Genomic DNA, 11,959 nt, shown 5'->3' on the forward strand with positions numbered 1-11,959 from the left:
CGTAGACTCGAGTTCTAAATGAGGACATCAGCACTCTGGGAAATAGGTTTGTCCCACAGAAAAGCCACCCCTGGGCAGCACAAATTAGCTTTCTGCCCTGCCACAATCTATGTGAAAATGGGTCTTATTAATTCCTGGGGTCATATCTTTCATCGCAGCAGTCTTGCACATTGAAGGTGCTCTTACCTCTTATGGTTTGACTTCATGTTTGAGACACTGCAAAGTTTTTAATATCAATTAAGGACCTGTCATAGCAGTTTATCTAAACAGTATTGTCTGTTTTTAAAATGTCATCACTGTTAGGGTTCCATCTTACTGGCTGAGGCGTGGGTTGCATCGCTGTTATTGGAAAACGGAGGTTGCGGTTTTTGGGTACGGCTGTGTTCCTGTGGTCTTGTGGGTGGGTTACTCTCTCCTGGTTGTCGTGTTGTGATGGTATCTTTTCATTCTGCTGATTAGGGATTTTGCATTGCATGAATATTGTGGGTGTGTGTAGGGAGCGCTGTGAGGTCAGCCAGGAGACCTGCTGCGTCTTGGCCGTTGTCCGCCCCTTGCTGCTTGGCGTTCTGTGTGTCTTCTCTCAGGCCTGCTCCCAGGCTTGGACTTTTCTCCCTGCTAACTTTAATTTCAGTTGATATTTGCTTCCACATCTTCACACACATCTATACGGGTATGCTGACATGCCTGTGACTCGCTACAGAAAATATCCACAGTACATGGACACAGGTACAACCATGTAGTTGGATGTATTCACAAACAATTTGCTGCAGTTGTGGAGTCCTGATCACAAAAGACCCAAATCTGGCAACTTTTTTTTTTTATATATATACACAGATCAGACTTATTCAAGCCACTGGCAGATTTAAATTTAAAATTGTTTTAATTGTACCAAGAGGTTGGTATCTGATTGAAAATGACACCGGCTTCTCATGAAAGAAAATAACAGTGTTCAAGGGACATCATTTTTGAAATATATAATTTTGTTAATTGATTTCCATTTTAAGTGAATTAGCTTATAATAAATTATTTATACAATATGGAGAGAGTCATCATTGGTGTCTGGGCAGTCAAATGCTTCTCATAATTGCTGACAAGCTTTCTGCTTGTATCCTTGGGTATTTTTCACCTTTATTTGACCATTCTTGCTTTTGCAATAAGCTCCAAGTCTTTGATGTTAAAAACCTCCTTGGGGCCTTGACATTCCTCTCAGGGTCTGTGCATGCGAGCCAACTGGACTTGCAGACAAGAACACTCCCGTATTGACATTATTTTTAGCCCAGCTGAGCAACCACAATCCTCTCAGAGTTACAATTTTCACTACAATGGCTTTAGGGCCTTTAATGTGTCTATTCAAAGCAGAGTGAAAGAAAAAAATGAAGCCATTTCTAACCAGAATATTAATGCAACTTTTTGCATCATTACCTTTTAAAGACAAACTACCATGACATGGGAAATGGTGTAGATCCTTTTGGTATTTTGTTAAAAGCGGTCATTGTTGCTTTTTTTTTTTCTGCTTTTGAACTGATCTGCCACATTCTGTCAGCATGCAAAGCTAAAATGGTTCCAAAAAAACGCCAGAAACCAGCAGAAAACCTGAGCTGACCCCAAGCAGTCAGCTACAGATTTCCAAAAGCTTTTGAAAAAGGAGAGCAGATTAGAAGGTGTAAATTAGTTCTTATTATCGCTCTAATCTTTAACTCCCTAAACATTTTTTATCACTTACATGTCTGGATTCTGGTAAGGCCACACACACAAAAAAAAAATATTATTTTGCCAATCAGTAAGGCAATGTGGTTAAGTTAAATCTGCCAGAGTTGTGAATTAACTCCAAACTCCAAATTCAGTCTCATCTTTTGTAACATATGTATATTTTAGACATGTCAGTCTGCTGAAAAATATGTTCATTTCTATGCACTCAATATTGGTTGGGACTTTCTTTTTTTTTTTTTTTTTGCATAAATTACTTCATCAGTACTTTATGCTTGGAGCCAGTGGCTCTGCTGAGGTATAGAGAAAGCTCAGGTTGCTTTGAAAGTGACGTTCATAAGATGTCTTGACAACACCACATGGATTCTTCATTGGGTTCAGGTCAGACGAGGTTGCTGGCCAATCAAGCACAATGACTGCATTATCATTACATCAGCTTTTGGTACATTTGGCAGTGTGGACATGTGTCAACTCCTGCTTTAAAATGAAATCAGCCTCTCCATAAAGCTTGTCAGCTGAAAGAAGCAAGAAGTGCTCTGAAATGTTCTAATAGGTGACTGTTTTGACCCAGGACTTCAGAAAACACAGTGGATCAGAAGCAGCAGGTGACATGACACCCAATATTAATCACTAATTGTAGAAACTTCCTTCTGGACTTTTAGCAAGGTGGATTGTGTGCCTCTCCACTTTTCCTCCAGACTCCGGGACCTCAATTTCCAAATAAGATGCAAATTTTATCTGAAACAAGGGACCACTGAGCAAAAGTCCAGTTTGCGTCAAGAGACGTTATGCACAGACCAATCTTACCCACAGGCCCGGAGCAACTTTGCCAAAATATGATATTTCTAGCTCATGCGTGGGATTTGTCTGTGCATAGTGGCTCCATGATATACTGACTCTTACTGCACTGTCACTGACAACACATTTTACCTCCACTCAACTTTCTATGAATACGGTTCGGCATAGGTACTCTGTGAACAACCGGCTTCATAAGCAATGATGTTTTGTTGTGACTTATCCTCTTTGTTGAGGCTGTCAATGACTGTCATCTGGACAGTTGCCAAGTCAGCAGGCTTCCCCATTGTGGAGCGTGCTGACCCAGACTAGGAGACCATTCAAAGCACATCTCGAGTTCAAAAGCTCGCCTCACTCGTTTCTTCTTAATTTCATGAGTACAGGTGTTTTTACATCTTCTTTTTATATTATGCTTTCATCAATACAGGAAGATGTTTTTAAAAGCCTCCTTAACACTGAAGGAGCCTTATTCATCTTTTCTATCCATAATTGCATGCATTGAAAGACCATTCATTTTTGTATAAAACTGAGCAATTTGGGTAATATGCAAGCTCATAACAGGAGATTTAGAACCAGCTCTTAATCACAACATTCAACAAATGAATTCAAATTGGCTTGCCGGAGGATGCCATCTCTATATTACTGCTGCCAGGTTTGGCCTTTAAGCCGGAGCCTCCAGTCTGGGCGGCTCGCAGACAGCGCTGCCTGCAGAATATGCCTGCAGCCCCAGGAGAGCCTTATATCCTGCTGCGTCTGCTCTTCTTGCTCCTCACACACATCCATCGCAGCAGCTCAGCCTGTCAAACCTTGGGTCCCCTCCAGCAACACCTCAACCCCAACCCCCAGCTTCCCTCCTTCCCCTTGTTTCCCCCCATTGCCACCCCGCTCTGGTTCCCCCTCTCTTCCTTCGCTCCACTGGGCTAGTGAAGGTGAGCCTGTTCCCCAGTGGCACAACTGTACAGATTGCAATGCCTCCTCCATCCAATGGTGGCTGTTCTCTTGCGAATACATCCGTTTAACAAGTGGTTGTGTTGTTCCTCATCTTTCTCCTTTATTAATCTTTTGTTTGGCTATTTTTATCCGCTAGACCCAACTTACTTCTATATGTCCTTATTATTTAGTCTGCAGGCCTCTCCTAGGTCAGCTCTCCTTGACGTGACAAGCAGAGGAGCCTCAGGCTGCTCGATGTGTCACCTAACAGCAAGACTAATGAAAAATAAACTTCCCCTGAGGTTTAAGGCCAGTTTGGTGACAGCTGTCATCCTATTACTTGTCCCTAAAAGCTCCTTTATGAGCAGGACACGAGCAGAGCAATGACAACAGTATTAGGGATGCTCCAGACAGCTTTTATATAGCTCTTTCTCTGAAGGTCATGCGTGTTTTCGTTATGTCCATCTGCAGATTTGTGGCGAATGTTGCTTTTCAGAGCTAGTTTTGTATTTTTACTCTTCATCTTTCCAGGCTAGCTACATACCTTTACATTCTTTCCTGTGCAGAAAGAATAAGGTATTTTTTCCATCATAAATTGATATTATCGTAATTCTTGTTAAACAGACATTTGTACCACTTTCTGAGATTTTAATACCTAAATGGAGATGGATATTAAATGTATTAGGCTTCAAATAATTGGATTAGCTTCAGTTTTTTATTTTTTTAATCAGTTGATTTATAGTTCAGGTTAGAAGTTAACTTCCACTCATCGTGGCTATGAATGTCACATTTTTAAAAAAAACTATGTGGACCACTGACTTATTATAATTATGCAGGATCGAAATAATCGCTAGAAGTTCACACAATTGTTTAGGATCGAAGTAATCACTAAAACAATTGCTTGATAGATTGCTTATGTATCTCAGCAATATTTTAAAAGTCCTCCCGCATCTTTGAAGTACATATTGTTGTTGATGTGCCCATGTTCTGAAAGGTGAATGTTTGTTGGGAAAAAGTCTGTAAAAGTTGCAGTTTCGGCTGCATAAAACCACATTTTATTATTCATTACTGAGGTTCTGGCAAATTCTGACTGGATATTTGAATATTCATCTTGGCAGAATTGGTACAATTTATAAATTCATCCATTTCCTGAAACCAAGTTTTATGCTTAGTCCATTAATGTTCTTTATATTTGAGGTTGGAGGCAAAGATCCATTTGGCCTCAATGACAAAAAAAATATGTTTGGACCAGTCAAGGCGAAACTTTCAAACCTAAGAAAACTGTACTTAGTATGGTGCTGTGGAAATGTTTTGCTGCCTTTAATTCTGGTGTATTGCACAAAATGGATGGAATATTGAAGACCAAGACTAATATCTAATTCTTTAACTGTACCTAAAATCAGCAGTTTGGTGGTTGAAACCTAGCAACAACTGACTCTTTCAGCATGATAAAAATCCATCCACTTTACATGTGATCATTTGTATCAAATCCTATGCTCCTAGATAAACAAACACAAGCTAATTTATTTTTAATACTAACAGAGAAAGACAGACTGTGACAGCATTCAGTGTGACAGCCGTTTGAGTTGAATTCTCTGCACATCCACCTCTGTTCCCGTACTCTTGCAAACAGTCTTATCTGCCCGTGCTATTCCTGCAGGTAAATTCACTGCCTCTTTGTCTGTGTTTGTGCAGGTTTTTGGAGATTATTATCACTTCAGGCACCATGCCGTGGAGAAGAGGGCATTGTCAGGCCACACGGGAATGCACATCAGACTGCAAAAAGAACCACAGGTAAGACTGGTGTCAGCTCTCTCACAGCTCACCGCAGCTCTCCTTATTGGCAACAAAAAGCCGGAAGACAGATTGGATTACACAGTGAATGTGTATACATCACTAGAGAAAAGCATGCCAGCATCAGTGACAGCTTGTCAACCACTTTTTATTTATTTTTTTTGTAGTCCACACTTGTCTTTCCATCTGTACCACTGACACACTTCAGAACACTACATAACTGTAATTATGCTAAATAGGGACAGTTTTAGGATTGCTCAAACTTCTTCATCTGCACATAACAAAAGAGGATGACTGTCAAAAATATTTTTCTAGGGTGTGCTGTGGTGGCACAGGGGTTAAGGACACCCCATATATGGAGGCATCAGTCCTCGACGCGGATGTCCCAGGTTCGATTCCCAGCCTGGTGACCTTTTGCCGCATGTCTTCCCCGTCTCTCATTGCCCACTTTCCTGTCAGCTAACTGTTGGATAAAGGCCACCAGAGCTAATAGAAAAATAAAAAATTCTAAATCATAAATTCAATATATGCTTTGGTATTATTCTGTATGTAAAAACATGGCTAGAGTGAATGTTATACATCCAGAAAGCACAACAGTGCCCAGGGAAAATGGGAAGTTATATTTTTCTTGTCCTGCCCACCAAGAGCCAGAAAATAAACCTATCAATGTTGTATATTTACTGCAGCAGCACAAGAGAAAGGCAGTCCCAGACAGTCACCAGCAGCATGTATTGATTTTATTTTTTTCTTCCAAAGAATATTACGTTTCAATTTCTATTTTTTTTTCTTTTTTATGTTGTTACTGTTTCATATGTCCTTTGAAAATAATAACCACAGCCTTTTTGCTATTCAAGTCCACACAAATGCCAACAGGTTAGATTTATGTGTTGTTGTTTTTTAAACAATAGTAGTAGAGTCCTTTTCTCTATTTAAACAGCAGGCTGACCAGGTACCTCAGTAACAAGGGTATTTGTTTTGAAGTGAAATTAGCTTAAATTGTATCCTGGACCCTGAACATATCAAAGAGAAGTTGACCTAAGAAAATTAGACAGATCAAATCAGACTTGTCACTGGACTGTTTTAAGCATATTAACCTTATCAAACCTCTCAACAATCCATTACATTTCTCTAAGAAAACAGTTTTTTTGTTTTGTTTTTTGTTTTTTTAGAAAAAAGATTTCAAGCCATTGTAAATTCGTTGTAGACAGCTGGTTGGCACCACAAACAATGAGGAAAAATGAGGGTAGAATCTTCATCCTATTGAATGTTTTTTTTCAGTTTTTACTGAGCTTTGTGCTTGTTCTAACTCAAAACAAGGCAGTTCACAGAAATCATATGTAAATAACGAAAACTGTTTAATAGCACTTAACATCAGTGTTGAGAACCAAGTAATTAAGATTCCTATTAGAAAAAATGTGCTTTTTAAATTGGCTACGTGGCCTTGCTATTAACATTCTTCAGTTTGAGTGCTAATTAGATTTTTAATGGGCTGCACAAGTGTAGATCTCTTTATAGGTGGTATAATAGTACTTGTGTGTTGTGAAGATCATGTAGATTGGAATCAACTAAACGCCCCCTGTTTCCGCTCCTTGTTTGAACCACATTAGACCCCCAGCTGTGCGTCTTCCCTTTTCTGAGTGAAGTCTGGAAATATATACATGTCAAAAAAAATTCAACTTTATTCAAGTGATCCAAGTTTAAAGTTTCTCTGCACAATGAAAGTATATCAATATTGGAACAAGTAGAACTTGGAGGATAGCATTTGACATTTTGGGTCTACACTTTTGTTGTATTAAATAAATTGCTAAGAATGCTTTTATAAGATACCAGATTGTTAGAAAGTTAAAGTGGTATGAATACTTTTACAAGGCATTTTATGAGAAAATGCTACATGAAATGCAAATGCAAAAATCTTGGCAACATATGATGATAAAGTTTGTATTGCAGTTTATTTTATTTTTGTCTTTTTTCTTTCACAAAAGTAACATGTTGCTGGTCAGGAGGTCAGCTTTTAAAACAAAACAATCAGTAAAACCACATACACTCTTGAATGGATGCACATATCCAGCAGCTAAGACGGAGCAAAAATACTTCAAAAAGCATTAGTTCAGATGAAAAAAAAATAAATAAAAATCAGTTTGGCAGTGAGGAGAAACACTCACAAACAGGACCTCATCAAAACTAAGCAACTGTAAAAATGTCACAGACACAGGAAGTTATTTAACCCCTGGGGTGAAACAATGTTTGTTGCTGTAACAAAACCCAAACTTTCCCTGAATTTGGGACCCAGGTGAGAAAAGTCTGCTTTGAGGAAAAATAGAGGAGAACTGTAAAGAATGATATTGACTGTTTTTACCTGATGAATGGGGTGTATATTTTCAAACAAGTGCACACTGACAGTACACATTATTCCATTAGCAAAGACTTTATAAAAAATATATATCTGAATATGAAGAAGAGCAGAAATCAAATATTTAATAATTAAAGGGTGGCATTTATGTTTCAGGCATATGGTGCCATTTTATAGCACAGTCAAGTAACTATATTACCTTCAGCTGTGATAAAAAATGCTGTACATCAAGCATAACTTAAAAGAAATTTGACTTTGCAATTTGATGCCTTAAAATTGGGCTTCTGCCTCTTTAAGGAGCTCAAACTCCTTCCAGCGCTCTGCCTTCATCATGTCGTCACAACAATACTTCTCCTCATGCCATTTACAACCATTTTTAGAACTGGACTAAGGAGTAGTACAAATGAAGCACTCGGTAAATGCGTAGCTTCACCAGGTGTTTGCTAATTTTTGTTGATTAGGGATGTGCAAGCGACGGGTGCTCTGTGAGGCAAGAAGCTCAACTGGAGACTGCAGCTCCAACGAAGAGCTTTGTGCAGAGCAAGTATTTAGGCTGCCGTGGGAGATTCAAGGATTTATCAAACACACATAAAAGATTCAAAACAACACTCCTCGAGGTATGTTTTTGATGAGGGAATAACATTATAACATGATATAAAACTAAAAAAAAGTTCAGTGTTGCATAATACCGAGCCTTAAAAAAAAAAAGAGGAACAAGTAGACAGACTTGCTGTGCTGATATTTCACCTTGCTTCCCCTGCTGGTCCTTTCTATGCCAACCAGGCCCAGTGTGGGCTGTGAGAAAACAAAGGAGGAAAATTAAAAAAAAACAGCAGGGCCCCAATATGCAACAATCATCCCCACCCCCACAAATGCTACTGACCCAGACAGACTTCGGACCATATGTTGTTTCTGCCCTGTTCCTTTGTAGATATAAATATGGCAATAATTCTTTCTTGTGGGTTACCGAGCTAATGTGGAGCAAAGAAAAAAGCCAGCTTGAGTTTATATTGTCTTTTTATTTTTCCCCACAAAAAAAAGCTTTTGTGCTTTCAAGTAACATACAGTACCCTCACCCTCATCTCCCTGGGTTACTGCCCAAAAGACAAACTGATGCTAATAAATTCAAATACCACTAGACCCAAAGTGCTGCATTATTAGCTTCTGTACACACATCTGCCTTACCTATCCTGTTTTTTTTCGGTGTTGCTGCCAGGGAACTGCAGCAACCCTTTTTCTCCTCTAAAATATATTTCAAGCAGCACCTGACTACTGATGAAGACATGGATACTTACCAAATGAGATCTGAGGTTTCCCATCTGTACTTAAATAGATCTCCCAAGTGGCGGCTAAAAGATTTTTCTTTAGTTATTTTGATCCCATTTCTTGAAGCCTGAGGAAAGCACTCATGAGCTCTGACAAGCACCAGGGCTTTAAGGCACATTACTAAGATACGGTGACATTTACTGTGGGCAGTAGTCAAGAGTTGAATTGAAATCTCTCTGAACTTTCACATACCATATGCTATGGTGCTCTAGCGAGCTGCTAGAGCACCATAGCAATGTGATTATGCTATCTGTTTTCAACAGACCTACAATGAGAAATCAATGAGGTTTAGCAAGGGTGCTGGCAGATGCAAACATTTTGTCATTGTCACTAGAAAGGGACTAATGATGTGCAATGCTCAATTATAGATCTCTTTGCTGGAGCAAATGACGAAATGCACAATGAACAAAGACAAAATTGCTGCTGAGATTACAGGCTCGATTAATAGTTGATGGTTTTCTGCTGCTAATATCCGCCACGGACCGGAACTCATCAACAAGATGCACTCAGAAATGTTAGAGTTAAACCTGTTTATTTTGAACGGGGAAATAAAAGCATCTCGTTCAGAAGTGGAACCTGTTATAAAGCTGTCGATTTAAAGCCTCAAGTGATGAAAAAAAGATGTTCTTATAATGGAGATTCCATATCAGAAGTCAGCAGTTCAAGTTTCTGTAACTCGGTAGTTGAACTCTGACCTATTGAGGGCATTGGGCTTTTGGCTGAGAAACAACAGCTTGCACCAGATGTACTTACACACCTACACAACCAAAAAAGCAGAGAAAACCTCTGGCAAAGCATGGCTGCTGCCAACACAAACCCGCTCCATGGCACAGGTGAGTGGGATCGTGCTTCCATGTTTATTTATTCCATGTTTATGTGCATCTGTATAGTCATTTGAGTTGCAACTATCTAATCCACAGAGTAAGGAAGAAAGAAAGAAAGAAAGAAAGAAAAAAAAAAGGTTATGCTTCATGTGGTTTAAGAAAACAGATTTAGAAGGCAATAGAAACAGAAAGGTTGGATTTGGATTAGTCATTGCTAAGCTTTGAGCTCGTTACGCTGTTTCCTCCTCCTAATCCAGAGGCTGCATTTCACGAAACCGCCATTGTCTCCTTTCCTCTGCTTCTGTGGTACGAGCATGCCGCTTATCACCATCCCCTTTGAATTATCACGCAGTGGCAAGATGACATTGGCAGTTGCATAAGATTTTACCATTATGTTTGTAAGGGTCATTTGTCATCTTTCCTCTGCACACCCGTCCATCCTATGAGGGGAAGAATTGATTTGTTTTGGGTTTACTGCTGTTTGTTTTGCATAAAATATAATCTAGTATTGTTTATTGCGTCCAGTGTTTTAGGGAATATTTACACGACTCTTTCTTGCTCTTTCCTCTCTTCTCTTTAAGCTCTGCAACAATTTATATCAGACTTCAAGAGCTATATATTTTTATTGTCAGCAAAAGCCACAGTGAATGTGGATGGTGATATTCTAACTTTATTATCAGCAGAAAATCTAATGGAGAAAGTAAAACTTTCTTCATTAGAAAGTGCTAATCCCATTATAGTTTATCTCTAAACTTTTTTAAATTTCTCAACTCACTTGTGATATTCAGTGTTAGTGATATAAACCACTAATTATGAGCTATTCACAGATGAAAATACTTTACTCCTCACAAGTAGTAAAGTATTGTATGAAAAAGATAGGAAAACAGTTGTTAAACAATGTAGGAAGGCCGAGTGTTTATTCTGTACATATAAAGTGGTCCCATTCTGCCCTTTGATGGCTTTTGATAGTTTAAAAAACGAATTAAAACTCGAATAAGACTCATCTGGACTTAATGTTCAGTGCTCAATAGACCTTTTCAGCCAAATAAATGAGGATTTAACTCCACAAAAATAGCAGATAATTTATTAGTCTTTTTTGCATTGGTTAAGGTCACACTGAGCCTACCTTGGTGAATGATCACAAATGCAACGTAGGCTTTTTAAATATGGTTCTTATGTATTCTAGAAACATCTGTTTGTCCGTCCATACCTGTTTTGATCCAACTTTTATATTTAAAACCTGACAAATATCTGCCATAAAGCCATAGTGAACGTTTATATTCATAATTGGCTTTTAAAATGACTGAGAACTCTACAAAACGGAGTGTAAAGAAGTTTGGAATTATAATGGGGGGGAAATTTTTAAATAAATTTTTAAAGTACTGCCATTTGAAGCCCCTTTGTCATCTCGAGTTTTTAAGAGAGATCCACTGATGATCAAATCACACTTTTTTGGAAAACTTTGACCATATAAATTTTTCTTACAGATCTATAGTTAAGTGTTAAATTATTTTTTTCTCGTCTTCCTACCATGAAGTTTAATTAACTTACATATGTTGGGAGTAGAGGTAAAATCATCTTTTGTGATTAACTGTTATTTTAAAAAACATATTAGCCCATTTAAAATTGACTTATTGTATTTCTTTAATTTATTAGCAAATACCGACATTATTAGTCTCCATTTGTACTCCTTGTAGAGAGGATATTTCCAAAAGGTTAACAACATTTCAAAAATCCTGAACAAAACAGACTCACTTTGATATAATAGATCCAGTCTTTCTTGTGACTACCTGAAGTCTGTTTTGAAGTGGCTTTGCTGCTTTGCCAATTTGACAAAGCAGCATGGTGTTAAGAACATACTTCTTGTGAAAGACAGTTTCCTTTTTTTGTATATTTGAAAAGGTTGGGTACAGAGTGCCTAAAATTGCACAAGTATGAAATGGTGAACAAGTGAAATCGATAGCACCCGGTGAAATCTAGTTCTAAGTTGTTGCAGCCTGAATGAACAGTTGACATGCCTCAGTAGAAAAAAAATATTTTCTTTTCAACAGCTTCCTACTTCACCAATGCTGTGGTTGTAGCTAGAATGGCCTCTTAGGTCTTAGGGCCACAGACCAGAAATAAATTGTACGAGTCAGAAAAGGTGTAGCTGAAAAGAGTCAGAATACAGGTACATTAAAAACTTGTACCTGGTTTTTAATGTCATCAAGAAAATTAACAGCGGTAAAGTGTG

The 11,959-nt window shown here is 38.4% G+C and overlaps 1 protein-coding gene across 3 annotated transcripts in view; it reads left to right on the top strand.

Annotated features, from left to right (window-relative positions):
- furinb (furin (paired basic amino acid cleaving enzyme) b) overlaps positions 1 to 11,959 on the top strand; it is a 125,805-nt gene that overhangs the window by 46,216 nt on the left and 67,630 nt on the right. For all 3 annotated transcript variants that reach the window (XM_016668041.1, XM_007545496.2, XM_016668040.1), the window contains one exon: positions 5,128 to 5,226. In XM_016668041.1, the coding sequence (XP_016523527.1) occupies positions 5,128 to 5,226 (99 nt within the window). The remainder of the gene's footprint in view (positions 1 to 5,127; positions 5,227 to 11,959) is intronic.

This window comes from Poecilia formosa, unplaced genomic scaffold, assembly GCF_000485575.1.
Source record: "Poecilia formosa unplaced genomic scaffold, Poecilia_formosa-5.1.2 Scaffold13, whole genome shotgun sequence".
Taxonomy (NCBI): domain Eukaryota; kingdom Metazoa; phylum Chordata; class Actinopteri; order Cyprinodontiformes; family Poeciliidae; genus Poecilia; species Poecilia formosa.